Raw genomic sequence first — 19,321 nt, 5'->3', positions numbered from 1 at the left:
TGTTTATGTGAATTATCATTGTAAACATGGTCTCCCTCCCATATTAAATGTGCTTTTAAAATATTGTGATTCTTAAGAGGTTCAGAAGTGATTTTAAACAAGAGGAAAAATGATAATGAATCAAGTTAGGTAAACATAGTCATAAAAGTAGGACCATTTTTTAGTACAAGGAGAACTCACATTTAGATACAAGAACAAATGTTTAGAGGCTTTGTTTGATATGCTCTAGACCAGTGGTCGGCAAACTGCGGCCCCTTGAATGTGGCTCTTCCACAAAATACCACATGTGGGCGCGCACGTATAGTGAGATTGAAACTTCGTGGCCACACTCAAAGGGCCAAAGAGCCACATGTGGCTCGCGAGCCACAGTTTGCCAACCACTGCTCTAGACCAGTGGTTCTCAACCTTCTGGCCCTTTAAATACAGTTCCTCATGTTGTGACCCAACCATAAAATTATTTTCGTTGCTACTTCATAACTGTAATGTTGCTACTGTTACGAATCGTAATGTAAATATCTGATATGCAGGGTTGTTCGACTGCCAAAGGAGTCACGACCCACAGGTTGAGAACTGCTGCTCTAGACACTGTGCTGGGTATTTTATACCCATTATCTTATTTAATCTTCACATTGCCCTTATAAAATGGCACTGTATCATCATTCTTACTTTATGGGTGAGGAAACTGAGCTTAGAATAATTAAATGTTTTGTCCAATGCAATCCAATCTTATTTAATAGTATAAACAAGAAATAAACAAAAAACAAAAATGAAGCAACCTGTCTCCCACCTTAACCACTACAAAACAGTTCATCCAACTGGCAAGAAGGAGAGAAAGTACGATTACATTAACAGATGAAAATAAGATTGAAAAACAATGACAGATTTTAGAAAAATTCAGGGATCTTATTTCCATATTGTCATCTAAATTTGCAATGCTGGCGAGTGATCCTTTTTTATACCTCAAGAGCAGATGTTGTCAGAATGCTCTAATAACAAAAAGTCCTAGATCTTTGAGTCACTGCTGAGTCAGGGGCAGGTATCAGCTTTGGGTACAATGATTAGCCACCATCCAAGTGCTATTGAGGGCACAATTCATCAAATATTGATTCCAGCCATTCCTTTCAAATGCATGTTCTTTCTGAAGTTGAAAAGTTGAGACAAAGAGTCCTTTGCATTGTTTTTCTAATCTATGAATCAAAATGTCTGTAGGGAAAAAGAAGAAAGAAGGAGACAGTGAATGCAAAATGGTTTATATGCTTTTCCCCTTGATCAAATCTCATCTCATTGGGTCTCCAGTGGAAATCGTTCTTTATTCTGATATAGGAGGAATGTTGGCATCTGTATTTCTGCTTGGTAGTCTCCAGCTGTTTGTTTTCTTTTTTGATTTGGGTACTTGTAGAGTTATCTGTGTTGTAGAATTAACAAGTAACCTCACACTAGAAGGTATTTCTGTGATGTGTCTTAAATGGTTCTTCAACCATGACAATGTCTATGGGTAGCTGGGAGTGTTAGATACCATACCACTGCCACTTCTAGAATTTGCTTGGAATCTCTGATCTCTAAATCTCTTATGTGACTCTCCAGAATGTGAAGTCTTGGGGTCTAAACTGTATCAGCGCATGAAAAGCTTGATAGGGGTGTGATGCTTCTATGTCTTCAGATAAAAAATTAAAGTGAATGAGTCAGTCAGACCAGCAGCTGGGTCGAAAATATATTTATCAGTTGCCTCCTGTGTGCCAGGAAAAGGAAGAGAGTGACAGGCAGACAGTCCTAAGTCCTAGAGAAGCTCTAATCTAATATGAAAGACCAATGTGGAATAAATAACTTGAATTATATTCACATTAACAGTCTGTGTAACCCAGATATTAGCTGTCCCCATGTTTGGAGCAAAGACCAACAATTCTTCTCATTTACTCTAAAGAAGTTATTTGCCCCAAAGCATATATTTTACTGAAAACAAAACAAAACCAGCAAGAGGGGTTTTATCTCACAGGAAACACCATTTCACTCCAAACCTCCATGCTTGATATATCTTCACAGGTTTCTCCTAGCCACACAGCCACAACTTTCCTGTCTCTTTTGACTCTCCTCAAGCTCCAATCCTCCTTTTCCAAATCTTTGAGGCCCTTCACTTTTTTCCTTTGGTAGAACAATGAGTTCTGTCTCAGCTTTTTTTAAAACTTGCATAGCTATAATTAAAAACTGATAGCAAGCAGGATACCTGCTAATTACCAGGAGTTTCTCTCATTAGAAGGCAGGGGAATCTATAATAATAAAAGCATAATATGCTAATTAGACCAGAGGTCCTTCCAGACAATCTTCCAGGTGAAGCCAGGGCTGCAAGGGAAGTCCAGGTCCTGGGTGGCAGAGGGAAGCCGGTGCTGGCAGCCGGGGGAAGGAAGGCCTACTCTTGAACACATTTCGTGCATCGGGCCTCTAGTATTTATATAATAATTTTTATTTTTGTCACCTACTTATATGTCTCCACACATTGCTGTGTCACCAGCTCTTTACAAAGTCTTTCAAGGGCAGGTATCAGTTTGGGGAGTTCCCAGTGAATATTTCCCATGTCCTCACGAAGTGCTATCAGTCACCAGGTGATAGGCTCCATCTTCTTGCTTTTCCCTTAGCACTCTATGGTATTTCCATCTGGTGTGGATACCTTTGTTGCCTACATAGTTAGATGAAGGAGTCTTGGTTTGGCCTCCAATTGCCCTCCTTTTATACATAGCTACAATGACCATAGACATGCTGATATCTTTGATTCCTACAAGTACTAGAGCATAACCATAGGATATGGTGCCCCTAGGAGACAGGGAATATTCTAAGAATATATTTATAGAATATGTGGGAAACAGCATTGTGTGCAGTGTGCAAGGCAAGAGGACACTTTCTTACCACTTTTGCCATCACAGGGTGTCATATGAATACCAGGAGAGTGCCGTATGGCGTTTTTGAGAAATAAATACTATTTTATTTTATACTGTCTAATTTTATTTTAGATCATGGGTGATAAGATCTGTAACAGGTGATATGGCACGGAACTAAACACTTAGAATGGATCCAAAGTATAACTGGACAATCAGATTGGATGTTGGTTAGCAGTTGAGACAACCATACTGCTTAATTTTAGCTGTTTTGAAGATTATGATGTGGTAGTCAGTTAGACAGACATGAGCAGAGCAAGGAAGATGGGCCAGATACAGATGGTCACCAGGGTAGAAAGCCCCAGGTGCCTAGCAATGGACAACTGAAGGGTTGGACCTTGCCCCCAGGGCAACCTTTCCTCCCTAGCATATCATTTGGACCCGTGACCTTTTTTTCCTAGAGATAACATCTAGGCCTCAGCTGTATTTCAGCTCCAGGCCCAGAAAAGCAGCAAAACCAGACAAGGGACCCCCCAGGCTGACCTCAGGACAAGCTGCATTGTATAATGACCCCTGCCCTGGAGCCAACCAATCAATCAGTGGAGGCCTAGACCCTGAAAGGACACACCTGGAAAGATCTATGGAGATCTTCCTCTGAGACCTCCCCTAAATCTCCACCGTTAACACCCTTAGGACGGGAGACCCAGCCCTCTCTCCCTCCTGGAAGCACACCAGTGCCTTCACCATTACCCTATTCACTCCCAAGCTCCTCGGATCCTTCTTTTGTCTCTATAACTTATTTTCTTCTAGAAATTACTTCTTCTACCTCTGTGATTTTCTAAATAAATGTTATCTTATAGTTTGAGTCTTGGCTGTGAATTCTTTCCTAGCCAGAACTCAAGTACCGAGGTTGTTGAACCCATGTCTGTCTGATCCCACTGTTCTAACACCTGGTGGTGTTCCCACTGTCCCAACATTATGGTGCTGTGACTCGGATTGTGTGGCGGGGTTCCACCAAGGACCACCTTGCAGACCCGGACCAGTGCTAGGTACCAGCAGGGACCCATTGTGCCCCACCAGCTCTTCACTTTGCATCCAGTGGACTTGGGTGAGTTTCTTGGAATTCCAGACCTCTTTGTTTTAAGATAAAAGGCTGATTTTCTTTGAGCTGTTTTTTTTTTTTTTGTGTGTGTGTGTGTGTGTGTGTGTTTTAAAGCTCCACGGTGGAGCTAAAGGTTAAGGGTTGAGAGACCTTAGGCTAAAGATAAGAGTTGAGAAAAATAAGTACAGGAGGGGAAAAAAGGATGGCTGTTTTTTTTTTCCCCTCTCAATATTTTTTTTTTCAATATATTTTTATTGATGTAAGAGAGGAAGGGAGAGGGAGAGAGAGAGAGAAACATTAATGTTGAGAGAGAATCATTGATTGATTGGCTGCCTCCTGTACGTCCCCTACTGGGGATCAAGGCTCCAACCCGGGCATGTGCCTTTGACCAATCCACAGTCCAATACTCTATCCACTGATTGTTGTTCAATCAATGTCATTTGTGCATTCATTGATTGATTCTTGTATACGCCCTGATGAGGGGTCAAACCCACAACCTTGGTGTATTGGAATGATGCTCTAATCACCTGAACTAATTGGCCAGAGCCAGGATCAGAATCCCAAAGCATACACCTCATTATTCCAGAGCTGTGCTAATGCAAGTAAAATACAAAGCTTTCAAAATCAAGCTCCCTCAGTATACAACTGAATAGAATTACTTAGTTCTCTAGAACATTTTTTAAACCTTTTTTGGTGGTATGGTAGAGGAATTTAAAAAATAAATAAGTATGGCTTGTTCTTCATACTACTTCCAAAATTCTAAAGTCTCCTAAACTGTAACCTTTTTAAACTGTACCATTTAATAATCACCAACAACAGTAACAGTATTGCTATTGGTTAGGTTCAGGTCACTGAAGGCAAATAGTCTTTAGCATATCATTAGGATTTTCAGATGCACCCATTGCCTCTTCAGATGGAGTCCCAAAGCACATGAGTGCATTCCGCATGTCCCTGTGTTTTGAGACTTTTTTTCCCCTAGATTGACACTTTCAATGTCATGTTTTCTTTGTTTTTCTGGAAAAGAAATCAGTCAGTCTCTATCTCTTTCTCTCACTGTCTCTATGTCCCCACTCCCTTTTGTATTTGTATTTCTGGCTTCTCTATCTTAGTTTGTCTACTCTTCACTCAGGAATTGTGCATTCCTTTTTATTTTACAGATTGGAAAAGTTTATATGAACAAAGCACACGTAGATACACAAACACAGGAACAGGTGTTTAACAATCTTGCTGTTAAAAAAACAGGAGCACTTCAATATGGGTGTCTTCTGCCGATTGTCAGCTATATTTAGTTCTTAACAAAGCACTTATGGGTGTTGGTTTTGGACTTTCTTTTTTTCAGGGACAATTTTCAAAGCAAGCAGTACTAGGAAGTGTTCTTAGTCAAATCTGTGCTTTGCCAGTCTGCTTCATCCTTGTGGGTCCTTAAAAACTTGATGATATGGGTTACCTGTCACTTTTTTTATTTCTGTGTTTTTGGGTACAGAGAAAGGATTAAATCACTTTAGCATCAGAAACTGGTTTTTAATCAGTTCTTTTTTCCCTAAGTTCTGTCAGGTAACCTGCTTTAGAACTGTGAATCGATGCGGCCTGGAGCCCTTTGGAAACTTTTTGGCTGGCTAAGAGGTTAGAAGACTAGGCTTGGAACCCTGGCATCATTACTTACTAGTTATGTGAGTTGTAACCAGTTAGTCTTTCTATGACTCAGTTTTCCCAGCAGTAAAATGGGGTTTAGCTTATTATTCATGTCTTAGGTTTGTTGGGATAATTAAATGAGATTTTGTGTAAGGAGTGCTTAGCACAAGCCTGGAAAATAGTAACCTCTTAATAAATGTCATTATTATTATTACAAGTGAGTGGCATATCAGCAACAGGAGACATACAATGTCAGGATGAAACTGCAAAAGCTGTTCAAAGACTTTATTTCTATGTTTGGTATTACGTGCTTCCATATCTGTCAGATCAGAAACTTGTTTTTTTTGGTGTGGAAAGGACTGATACATCTCAGCACATTTTATTTCTTCCAAGTACTAGTAAATCACATTCTTTCTGGAATGTGTTTTGCTCTCTCCTCTAACTTCTCCCAGCATGCCAATCTCTAACCTCTAACCCCCCCCCCCCCCCCACCTTTCTAGGACATGAGTCAACATCTGTGGCTTCTGTTTTCACATCATGACTGCAGTTGAGAAACTCCATTCCATAAAATCCCTCCCAGTTCTTGATGAAAGCCACTGCTCATAATTCATGTTTTCTGCACACAGTAAAGATCTCAGTGCTGTAACCTTAATTCTATAATTATCACCTGTTTTTTTTATGTTTTACTGATCCCTTTGTTCGAATGTGTACACCCTAGATTTGGGAAATCACTCTCTGATAATGTTTGTTCTTTACTTAATAGAAGCACAGAGATTTCTCCCATTATAGCCCATCGGCACACCTGATACATGCTTTTTTCTCAGATAGTGTGTCTATGCAGCCACAGGAGAATTTATGTGGAACTTCTGTACCAGTAGTAAAGATAGCCATAGCAACTCCAAAGAGATCCTTGTGAAATATATGATTAGGATATACCACAGGAATTAATAATTCTCAGGCCACTGTCTTAAATTGTAACCATACTGTGTTTGTAAAGAAGTTGCTCAAATTATATACACAGAGCACCCAGGGCTGCATTCTAATCAGGAACTAGTTTCATTTAAAATCCGTATCTCAGAAAGTACTCATATTATTCTACTTAATATGCACATGCTATATTCCTCTGAGTGATAAGTTGTAAAATATTTTTGCTAATTTGATAATTTTCTCCAACTCCTAAAAGTCTAAGTGAATACAGTAAAAGAATATCATCTTCAAAAATGGTTTTTAATCTTTTTCTCCAGGATCAAGAATAAAATTTTTAAAAATTAATAATTATACAGATTTATCATTCGTAAATAATAAATAATTTCACTGGACACTATGCCAATTTTCTTCTTAGGGTTTTCCAATTCAATAGACACTTAGAAACATTCTGCTAGTTTGCTGGTTAGTAGGTCAGCATGCACACTAAAACTGTATTAAGGTGGACTGCTCTATTTATTGATTTGCCATGAGTCTGCTAAAGGCTCCAGACAATTGTCTGCGGAAGGGGTGGGAGGGCCATACATGATCGAGGTCATGCGCATCTAGCCAATTTGTAAGACGATCCTGCTACTCCAAACCATCAGCAATCCTTGCAAAGGGGCACCCTCATGCATTCCTGTCAAGTCATCTTGTGAAAGGCTGCCTGCTTCCAGCTTGGCTTGGATGTTCAACCTTAATAAAACTCACTGAGGTCTGGGAGAAAATAGCAGATCTGCAGCAGATAGGGTAGAGGAAAGGGTCTAGAATATGTACACGCAGCTGACTCAGGCAGGCTCCACGCTGAACGGTTACACAGAGAGGAAACAATAAATCTCAGCTACTATGCAATAAATATCTCAAGTTTTAACTAAGGAAACTATCATTACAGTGAAATAAAAAAAAAATAACATTTTAGAACAAAGCTAAGAAATGGCTAGTTTTCTGTGATTCTTCTTCAAAAGCTTTCTTTGAACGGGAAAAAGTCAGAGACAAGCAGCTTTACCTGAAATAAAGAAGTAGTTTAAAGGTCAGAAGAAAGGAGCAAGTTTTGCGAGAGGCACGGAGAGAGAGTGCTGGCAGTACAATGACAGTTTTCCTTTCCTTAGCTTTCCTCGCTGCCATTCTGACTCACGTAGGGTGCAGCAACCAGCGCCGAAGTCCAGAAAACGGTGGGAGAAGATATAGCCGGATTCAATATGGGCAATGTGCCTACACTTTCATTCTTCCAGAACATGACGGGAACTGTCGTGAGAGTAGGACAGACCAGTACAACACAAACGCTCTGCAGAGAGATGCTCCGCACGTGGAACCGGATTTCTCTTCCCAGAAACTTCAACATCTGGAGCATGTGCTGGAAAACTATACTCAGTGGCTGCAAAAAGTAAGTGGTTGCTTTCGGTTTCTAATTGCACGGAGCCTTTTCCGTTCTTGTGCTGTAGCAAACTTAGAGATCCGTAGGGGAGCATTTGTGTGTTTACCTTTTGCTCCAGGGGGGCAGTGTTTGCATATGCAAGAGGGCTTTCTCCCTGGGACTCCACCGGTGAGCCAAGGTTTTTAGGTTTGTGCTAGCTTGGGAAGGTCTGATGGCACCCCATTTGTGTGCCTAGCCATGGCATGTTTTGTGACATCTCTTTTTTTCTCTTACTTAAAATTTAGCTTGAGTTTTCTGACTGTCAAAACCCATTTTTTTTAAAAAAAGAAAGTACATTTTGAGCAAGTTGGCAAAAAAGAAAATAATCAGGATATTACTAATTTAGGATCAAATAGATTTTACACAAGGAAATGTTATGCAGCCAGGATGGGAAATTATCACTAAATACTTATTTTTCAACCACTAGTAAAGTTAACATGAAATGAGGTTAAATATAAAGTGTGATATTTGATTGGAGAAATTGTATAAGTTTGTAAAGGAAACTAAATTTCAGCAAGTAGTAGAATAGTAGAGGACTGATTTTTCTTTATTTCTGTCATATTTTCTTCAGTCTTTGAGGGAGAAAGATCAGGAGGATACCTTTTAATGTGACTGCATCAGGAAGAGGCTGTTTGCCTACTAAGAAAGGAGAAATAGAGCCAGTGGTGGCTATTCCCAAAGACGTGCACCTGCAGATTTGGGCTGGACACAACATGTAGGCTAGGCTATATCTTGGCTATATCCCTGAGGTGCCTTTTTTTTCCCTTCAGGGTATGGTAGTTCATACTGTATTATGTGGGATTGTAGGTATGCAGATGAATTAGTATTGAATATGCATATAATCCCAATTTATAGAAATTAAATGGAATATTTTATTCAGTATTTCACTATATACAATTTAAATTTTTTTAATTGAAAATATGCCTGTTAAAATATGAAACAGTTTCTGCAGTTCATCCTCTCTTTGCTCTGTTTAATTGTGTAACAGGTAAGCAGCAGATAACAAGTGCATTCAACTGTGTTACTATAAGGGGGCAAATATCCCTATTTGTGAAAAGCCTCCCCTCCACCCCCCAGGGATCTTTGCAAAAAATCTACTTAGTGCATATATATAGGAATGCAACCCATCCGGTCTTCTTTAAGTTAGTCAATTAACAGAGCAAACCTTTTAAGAAGATAAAAGATAGGGAAAGGATAAATTCTCTTTTTTGTTCCTGTGTGGTCACACTCTCTCAGATCACCTCTTGCTGAATCATGCCAAGTAATAGTTATTCTACTTTTGTCCACTAGGGACTGAACTAAGATCACTTAGTTTATTTTATTTGACAAGTTAACTGAAACTCCGTAGTTTTAGAGTTTCCAAACCCAGAATTGTAGTTAATCTTTCTATTGTGGACTACAGGTAAAAAAAATAAAATAAAAATGGATAAATAGGCAGAAGAATAGGAAACAAACAGAAATCTGTACTCTTTTGGTAATTGTAACTTAAATTTCAACAGCCGTTCATAATAGGATATCTGTTTTTTTCTTTGGAAAAACTTATTTTCATAATAAAAAAATAAATTTGATTGAATTTCTTATTACTATTCTCAGTATACTTTCCATATAGTTTTTAATGATAATTCAATCATTTTAAATTAGCTTGGATTCTTTGAGGGGGTTAGGGAAGGAAGGTTAGTCCCAGATTGTCTTGAGTGAGCTATTCTACCAAAAATATAATATTTTGTTTGCTTAAAATATACAATTAAATGGTAAATTAAACCTATTTATGCATATTTTTGTTGCTATGCAATTACTCATCAGTGACAGGGTAAACACATGATTCTACTGGGCTTGAATCATTCACATGTTTCAGATGTTAACTTATTGTGTGAAATAAATTTGATTTTTGTTTGTATTGTTCTTGGTCAGTGATTATTGTATAGTTTTCAGATTGTAGCCAAGCATAACTATCACACTAAATGTTGCTAGTGTGCATCAAGTTGAATATATGCTAAAAACATCCCTGTTGGCATGAGTCAGAGCAGCTTGACTATTGTCTGTTTAAATTTGCATATCTTTTGTCATTGTTAATGTAATTGGTCTGAGGATCAAGAAACCAAATAATTGCGTCCAGCCAAGAACTTGCTAAAGGCTCTCATAAGTTTCCCTTAATTAGAGGTTTTTGACACGTCAAGTTCCAAATTTCATGTAATGTATTTATTTTGATAATTCAAATGGAAATCTTTTTACTGTAACCATTTGGTATGCTTAGTACTAGAATTTGTACTACTATTTTGATTCCAAGTTAGGATAAGAAGCAATACACTGCAGAAACTGGGACTATCTGTATTTAAGTGCAATTAATTCGTCCATTTATTCAACAAAACAATTAATCAAAGCACGGTGATTATTATGCAGCTCATGGAATCACGCTCAGGAAAGTGTTTGATGTAGAATCTGTTATCAGTGCTAGATGCAGCTAGATGATAATTTATGTTAATCTAGGTGTACCTTCCTTGCAGTTTGATAGAATGGATTCTTTTAAATGTTCTTCTCAAGACACTGGCTGTCACTAAAAGTCATCCCCGATACACTCTCAAATCTCATTCCTCAATGTTTTTGGTCTTGCAACTAAACAAGATGAGGAGCAAGGTATGCAAGGGGAAAGGATGTGTGGTCACTGTAAGTATTGTAACTGGTAACTGTCGTGGCACTGGTTCTTGATGTGATGAATTGAATCACAGAGATCAACTTTCTGTGGTAACTTGTTGATTAACACTAATATGAGGTAGGTTAATAGCATTGTTCTTATTTGTCAGATGGGGAAGAACAATAAATAATATGCTCAAAAATCACCATGTTAGCCCTGGTCTGGTAGCTCAGTTGGTTAAAGCATAATCCTGACACATCAAAGTTGTGTTTGATCTCCATACAAGAAACAGACAATGAATGCTTAAATAAATGGAACAGCAAATTGATATTTCTCTCTCTTGGTTCCTCTCTCTCTAAAATCAATAAATTAAAAAAAAATTTAAATCACCATTTTATTGGGTGAAACACTTGGGTTATATGTCTAGGGTTGACTCTCCTCTTTCATATAGCTCTTTTCAGAATTATTAGCAAACCACACTCAATACCTGAGAGTGATCAGATATCGGGATAGCAACAATAAGTACAAGTGGCCTTTGTGTCTTTGCCACTTTTTTTGTGATTCCTTTCAACCTTTCTATAGCAGAGAAATGTCTACTGTTTAATGTTTTTTCCACATCTTGTACTTTTTTAACTTTTAGTATCTTTCTCCGATATCCAAAAGTTCACAACATGTACATTTATAATATTAAGATTAAAAATACAGGTATGTTCTAGAATTTGGAGGAATGCTTAGAAAGTATGCTTTGCTTTTGCCAAAGGATATCTTTCTTTTTGGTTAGAAGTATAAATACATTAAGTGAGATTCATGACTTAGAAGATAAGGTTCTATTTACTATAAATACTTCACACTGCCTAAAAACTGATGAATTGATTATTAATTCTGAAAAATGTAGTTATGAATTGCCATTCAGACTATTTTAATAAAACTTTTACTGGAATGCTTGCCTAATTTTTTTTTGACAGCATTTTTTGACTTAATAATAACCTCTACGTGTGTATTGTATTTTTTGCTTCAGAAAATTAGGATTTAGCATGTTATTACCTGAAACATATTAATGATAAAGATCTTTTCAAAACCATTTATTAACCCATACTAGTATCCACTAAAATGTGACCTCTATGAGGCCAGTGACCTTGTGTTTGTCCATTGCCATATCTCTAATTCTAGAGCAGTATGTGGTCCATAGTTGATAGACAATAAATATTTGTTGAATGAACAAATGAATGCATTGCATATGCATTGCAGTGTACACTTTACTATGTACTATTTACATTTTGTTTTGGATATACACTTACCTCCCTAAATAGATTGTGAGGTGTCAATTAGTCAAGGACTACATCCTACAATTATTTTTGTCCTAATAGTAATTTAAGCAATAATTGGGTTTAGAGTAGGTAGTTACTAATGATTCAAATTGTGTTTATCAGATCATCTAGGCTCTCAAAAACTTCTACAGTCACTCTATTTTGTCCTCTTAATTATTCTTTAAGAATCAGCTTTGTTGCCAGTTTCTTCTGGAAAGCTACCCACACTTCACTCCCCCCCCCCCCCCCCCCCCCCGCCCCCGCCAAGGTTGAGATTTCCAATGTTATTATAGTACATTGCAGGTATCAGTTAGCACTGCACTTCCATGTGTGCGATTGTTGTCATTTTTAGTATTTTAAGTCCTTTTTTCCTATTTGGACAGTAGTATAGTGAATGTCTATTTATCCATTTTTATATCTCCTGAAATGTTTGTTTATTAAGTGGCTAAATAATATCTCTGTTATCATAATCTAAAAATAAAAATATATATATCAAGTGCTCAAGTGTGTGGTGCTGGGTATAAAATAATGCAAGTTAAGGGGCCTTGTAACTGCTTTCAGATGCTAAAGTTGCTTTAATCTTTGGTGCTAAGTTACTTGAGTTTCAGCTAGATCTTCATTTGGAAGGAAAATGATTTTTTACTTCCAGACCAGTAGGCAACCATTTACTGCATACAACAGTGGCATATATTTACACACAATATGTGCACATGTGAATCTAAGTAACTCAAACTTCTCATCTGTGCATTGTTTTGGTGGCTACTGACTGTTCAATACTGAGCCAGAAGGATGCTCTAAATTTTATTTGCACATGTGGGGAGACTTCCTGCATGTGTAAAATGAGCAGATAGTTGATAAGTATGTTTTTAAAAATTTATCACTAAACTGGAAGAAAATATACATCTATGATTTATGGATAGAGGTAGAAAAAATGACAGTTGTAAGAAAGGTTAATAGGAGTAATTGTCTTTTAAGTCCAGTTGTAGAAATGTTCCCAACTAGCTTTATTTAAAAACTAAACCCTGCTTCTCAAGCCAAATAGGAGACCTTTAGTTAATCCCCCTCTAGTCATTTGTCAACAAATAGTTAGGTGTTATTATTTGCTTGTAATATATTAGAATCAAAAGACCCAAGAAGATTTAAAAACCTTTCTGGGCCCTAGAAGTTGGGCAGTTGGAGCTATAACGGCCTTTTGAATTTCTCTGTAGGAAGGAGCAAGCCTCTCCTCATCTGTCTCCATTGGTAGATCTCCAGTTTTAGGACCACAGCAAATGGACCCTTTACTATGGGTGATTGCAGCCCTTCCTTAGCCCTGACTGTGCCATTTGACACTGAACCTTGTTTTACTAGCACTTATCTCATATGTAATTATGGGTTCAGTGTAATTTAAAATGATTAGGAATGTGTCATTCTTTCCTTAAAATCTCCCTACAGATTTTCATTACGTAAAAGTAAAATCCAAGTTTCTTACCATGAGGCCCTATAGGATCTGTTCCCACACTTCTCTCTGGATTCATCATCTACCACCTTTTTCTCATTCCAGACACTCCAGAGATAATTGCCTTCTTGTTATTTCTCCAACAGACTAGCTCATTCCTGTCTCAGGAACTGTACATGCTATTCACTTAGCTCAGAAAATTGTTCCTCCAATCTTGCCATAGATGGCTCTTTCTCTTCATTTCAGGTCTTTGCTCAGAAGTCTTTTCTAAGCACCATTGCCTACCACCTTCTCCCATTCTGCTAAGTGGCCTTCTGTCATATTATACTGTATTATTTCTTTGTAGCATTTACCACTGATTGACATTTTATGGCTTAGTGTTTGTCACATTATTTATTACTAAGGGCCCAGTGCACAAATTTGTGCACCTTGAAAGGAACTGTGGGCCGCGAGGCTGCGGTGGGCACAGGGGCAGGTCTCGGCCCATCCTCTGCCAAGCCCCTCCTGCTGCAGCCTCCCCCCCACCCCACCCCTGGTCCCCTGTCTTCCGCCTCTACTCCCAGGCGCTGATGATGACGCCAGCCCAGTTTGCATCCGCTGATGACGCGGAGCTATTTGGGCCAGCCCCAGCAGCAGGTGCAAGTGGCCCTCAGGAGCAAGGGGAGGTGGAGAGGCCCTCAAGGGCGATCCGGGCTGCTAGCCACTGCTCACCCCCGCTGATGGCGCCGAGTGATCAGGACTGGTGCCAGGCACTGGCAGTGGGTGTGAGTGGCAGCTCTGGTGCCAACTGCAGGTGCAAGCAGCAGCTCCGGTGCCAGCAGCGGGTGTGACCAGGGCCATTGCAGGCAGCAGGTATGAGTGGCAGCTGCCAGCCCCAATTGCCCCTCAGGAGCAGGGGGAGGTGGAGAAGCCCTGAGGGGCAATAGGGGCCAGCAGCTACCGCTCGCACCCACTGACATCACTGAATGATTGGGGCTGGTGCTGGGCGCCTGCAGCGAATGCTAGCAGCGGCTCTGGCGTCAGCAGTGGGTGCGAGCAGGGTCAGTGCAGGCAGCAGGTGTGAGCACCGGGTGGGACTGATTGTGCGGGAGCAAAGAATTTTCGGTAAACACCAAAGGCTTGCCCCAATGACAGATTGCCCCGCCTTGGTCTGGCACCCCTGCTCACCTGCTCCACCATCCCACTGTGGCTGCCACCCGCCATGTTCCACACTCTGCCACCTGCTGCTGCCACCTGCCATTTTCCACATGCGCCCCCTGGTGGTCAGTGCACGTTACAGTGACCGGTTGTTTGGTTGTTCCACCTTTCAGTCTATTTGCATATTAGCCTTTTATTATATAGGATGTTTCCCTCTACTAAGAATTTAAATGCTACAAGAGTTCCTTATCTGTCTTGTTCCCTATAGTATACCTCACTCCTAGAGGAGTACATGACACAAAATAGGACCTCATTAAATACTCGCAGGTTATATTCTCCCATACCCTACAATCTCTGAGGTAGTCTGTGCCTCTCTTATTCGCCAGTTTGTATTTATTATTTTATTTATTATTTTTTATATCAGATCTACTTTTCTAACACAATGGCTGGAACATAGTTGGAAAAAATACATTTTTTAATGAATTAATTCCATGGACAAATTTTGACTATAATTAAATATATGTATGAAAATGAGACCCAACTATATTTTATACATTTCCCTGCAACACTGTGTAATAGGAGAAATTTTAATTTATCTTCTGAGTTTCCATCCTCTCCATCAAGGGTCAGCAAACTATGGCCCTTCAGCTAAATCCTGACAGCCACCTGTGTTTTAAATAAAATTTTATTGAAACAGCCACACCCATTTCCTTATATATTGTCTATGGCTACTTTCTTCCTACAAAGACCTAAAATTTACTATCTAGCCTTTTAAAGAAAATGTTTGCTCACTCCTGTTCTATATCACAAAAGGTACATGGTATTAATATTAGGACCATTGCAAGGTAAATTGTGAGGTTTGTTGTGTGGGAAAAGAGATTGCCCTCCAGGAGGCCAAGTAATCTTCAGGTCCATGCCAGTTGGCAGAGAGCCTGACTAAGCTATTTCTTGGCTTGGTATTGACATGCTGTGAGGTGACATTTTAGAGTGGTACAGGCAGGGAAATTTCATGTCTTTTCTTTCCCCTGTCCATCATCATGTGAATACAGAAATATTCTGAAAGCAGACACATGTTAAAAAGGAGAAGCACCTGAGTACCAGGATAGAGCAGCAGCCTCTGGATAAATAAGGATGGGTGCCAGGATCTCTGCTTTATGTGCCTGTTTCATCCTGTTGGTTGTGGCATCAGCAGGAATGTTGACAAAATATTGGAGGCCTTCTATTTTCGTAGGTATTGGACTCTGGCTCAGCCTTTGACATTCAGTCCATTTAGAAAATTTTTCTTCCTCTCTCATTTGTTTAGATATAAACATTGCAAGTATTCCCACTTGTGTAGATGAGGAGAGGGGGGAGGAGCAACAAGTGGGTTGCTCAGCTACAAAACACAGAGTTTATCAGCCCTGTGCTATATAATTTGCTAATTAAGGAGGGTTTGTTTTTACTCTGCCACGGTCTTGTCTCTGTGTGGAACAGTTAGCAGTCTTTTCCTGCGCCTTGTGTTCTTCCTCTCTCTTTTAAATACCACAAGTTATATTGTGTCATTTGCTTAGATGTACAACCCTAATTACATTCTGAGTCATCCTTGCCTTTTGTTCCAGGACAAGATTATTGTTTGCTGTGACGTTAGGAAGTTCCAAACCCACTTTGGTCTTGTCCCCACGGTCTGAGGGAGAGAGAGTCTCTTAGTGTTTAAATCTCTTTACAAATGTACAAAAGATGTGCCCCCTCCCGTATCAAAGAGGTTTCTAAAGAACAAAACATTCTGTGGATTATCTTTTCTTTATATTTGGAGGCTCTCTACCTAAGCAATCTTCTTTAATTCATACATGGAAATATTAGAAGTGAGAGGTTTTGAGACTTTTTTGGTCTTAGCTGCCTTTCCAAATGAGCTGCTTTCTTCCTTCAAGCAACCAAAAGGGCAATATTTAACAGAGAATGTGATATAAATTATTTAAAGCCAGATACAACCCTACTGGTAGCTAATAACTTCATCAGTAATATATTTGGGCATCTGTAGATCTTTTCTTTTGGTAGTACATATTGAAGAATGTAGAGTAAAATAAATGTAATAAATATTGTTTCTATATACTACATAACTATACAGGTCAATTATTATAGGTCTACATTGGCAAGTGTTTTCTAAGTTTGCGTGGAACTACTGAAAGAGCATGCTAACTAGCTCAAGCATCAAAGCTGTGTCTAAAGTAAATCAGTAGCTGAAACATTAATGAAATGCAAATGTAATATGAATATCCAAAACCATTAATAATATATACCTCCAAACTCACTGGTATCAAATAGGTAAACTTACCGCATATTTCTATAGAATGGCTAATGATAACTTTGGATGATAGTGTACTTTAAAGATTAGTGACATCTGTAGTTTAGCTCATTGGGTAGACTAGCATTAGTTTCTATTTTGTTAATGAAAATGGGATGAGTTGAATTATAATACTAAACCCTAAAGGTTATTGGAGGGTTTCTATTTCCAGAAAAACAAATATTTTGAAATCTTAAATTATATTTTACTTCTAAACCTTTAAAGATAGTTTCAAGATTTTATAAAAAATAAAATCTTCACTATTCATGTACAGATGACTAAGGTCCAATGGGTATTTATTGTAACTAAAGATTTGCTGCAACCACAGAACTTGCTTCTACTTTGTCTCAGTTGCACAGATATAAGAGGTGAGAATTGTATCCTTATTATTTATATCATCAGTCTTTTCTGTGTTTTCCAAATTTACTCAGTTTTAAATAACAAGAACAGAACTACCATAAGCAGTAGTGTTAATATTTATGCAATAAACAAATAATGTACTGAATACATTGAATATTTAATAACTTTAAAAATGTTAATAAAACTGAAGTTTTAATATACAGGGCATGGCAAAAGTAGGGTTACAGTTGTTTCTTTGGAAAATGATACCATAATTAATAAATAATATGAGAATAAACTCTGTTTTGTGTATTCATGCAAAGTAAACTTACTTTTGCTCCACCTTATATTTGAAAAAAATGAACTAATGATTTTAAATTATTTCTTACCAGTGGGACCCTATTTTTAAGCAAATTATTAGGCAGAAGCTTAATATGTAATCTAGATGCAAATAGAGGGGGTGGAGGAGAAGTGGAGTGAGCCCTGCAGGACCCTCTTCCTCCTCCCCTCTCCCAGAGGCATCCTCAAGGGACTCTGTGTGTTCAAAGGAATACCCTTTCTAAATGGCTGCAATAAAACTTTCAGATAATCATGTATTAGGTAGGTAAAGCTGCCAAAACCAATCTGGCAGGCAAAAAGAAACATACCACTTGAAGGTTGGGATATTTGTTGGCAAGCTGATGTAAGAATGTCCAAGTCTGCCATATACCAAGAAGTTTAAGAATATTAATGTATAAATTACAAAAATACTGGTTGTTTAGACTCTTAAATGTGGTGAGGCCCATCCATGTTTAATATGACCCAAACATGTTAAGATAATAGACAACTCTTGGATAATTAGTGGCAAATTGTATGACTTATTTATTTACACAATTATCTAATTATGTGATAATTCACATTTCTTTATTTTAAATTTAGGAATGTGACATATATATTGATTACCTAAAATCTCAAGCTACAATATTCACTGAGAACAGAATTCAATGTTAAGGATAGTGAAAGGAAATCTGAATTTTAAGTAGGCATTTTGATATTTTCAAAATTTTGTGTTTGAAATTTTTGTTTTCAGAATTGTAAAGATTCTTGTTAGATATACTTAGCTAATCTTTGTTTTTACTGCTAGTATGTGATACCAGGAATAGGAATCTCAGAATCCCATTTTCTTGTTCATACGTGCTGCTTATTCATTATTTTTTAAGATACTGGTCTGGACTGTGAAGGTTAATTTAGTTAAGCCTAGATAAAATCATCTTTGGATCTATTTTCCCAAACACATCTAAGCTTCGACATATGACAGTGTGCTAAAAGAGAACAATTCTATTATTTCTCTTTATTTAGGAGATGAATAATGCATGATTGTTTGATACACTGATGGAGTGAAAGTTCCAAAACTAGGGCTTATATGAATTTCTTATTATTTTGGAAATGAAAGTTGTAATTGTTTTTTCTAGCTTTCCAAGGGCCTGCTCTTTTCAAATGCCACCTTGCCCATCCTGCACTTTGGACACTTTGGAGACTCAAAAACTAGAAATGAGAGGTGGCAAGGTGTCCTCAGAACTGGAAAGACTAAAGGACTCAAGGGACTCTATTTCCAGGCTGGCCTCTCCTTTTCATTCCTCTCCTCTCCTCTGGTTTCATTTTCAGTGAAGTCCTGTATGATCCTCCTTATACTGTCCAGGCAGTGGAAGGGCCAGAAAGAGGATGGACAAGAGGGAAGGCAAATAACAGTCTCCCTTTATTGGAGGCTGGGGGTGGCACAGTGAGGGGCCATGAGATTATAGCAGCAGTGAGTCCCGTCAGGGGAACTTAGGTACAGGCACAAGTCAAGGAGCTAAGCACCTGCCATTAACAAAGGACAGGCAGCCAGTTAGCCAGTTATCTAATTAAATATGCACTGCATACAAGGTGGTCTAGTAGGTCCTGGGAGGTGACGATGAATATACTTACAGCCTCTGTTGTTGAGAAATCTAAACCCACTGAAATAGATAGACGTGAAAGCAAATGCACTGTTTGTGTCCACTACTTCCTGTGTCAGGCCTAAAGGCAATACCAAGTAATGACAAAGTGTGTTGCTAGAGCCAGACAGTCTGGATTTGAATCTTGACAGCACCACTTCCTCACTATGTGACCTTGGGCAAGTTCCTTAACCTCTCAGTACTTCACCTTCATT

General features: G+C 38.5%; 1 protein-coding gene across 2 annotated transcripts in view; it reads left to right on the top strand.

The window, feature by feature from the left end:
• The first annotated feature begins 7,651 nt into the window (after positions 1 to 7,651).
• The window catches only part of ANGPT1 (angiopoietin 1), a 243,328-nt gene continuing 231,658 nt past the window's right edge, over positions 7,652 to 19,321 (top strand). For both annotated transcript variants that reach the window (XM_036338064.1, XM_036338065.1), the window contains exon 1: positions 7,652 to 7,948. In XM_036338064.1, the coding sequence (XP_036193957.1) occupies positions 7,652 to 7,948 (297 nt within the window). The remainder of the gene's footprint in view (positions 7,949 to 19,321) is intronic.

This window comes from Myotis myotis, unplaced genomic scaffold (assembly GCF_014108235.1).
Source record: "Myotis myotis isolate mMyoMyo1 unplaced genomic scaffold, mMyoMyo1.p scaffold_m19_p_16, whole genome shotgun sequence".
In the NCBI taxonomy this organism is placed as follows: Eukaryota; Metazoa; Chordata; class Mammalia; order Chiroptera; family Vespertilionidae; genus Myotis; species Myotis myotis.
The sequence above is the reverse complement of the archived record's forward strand: the minus strand, read 5'-3'. Positions and strand labels throughout refer to the sequence as shown.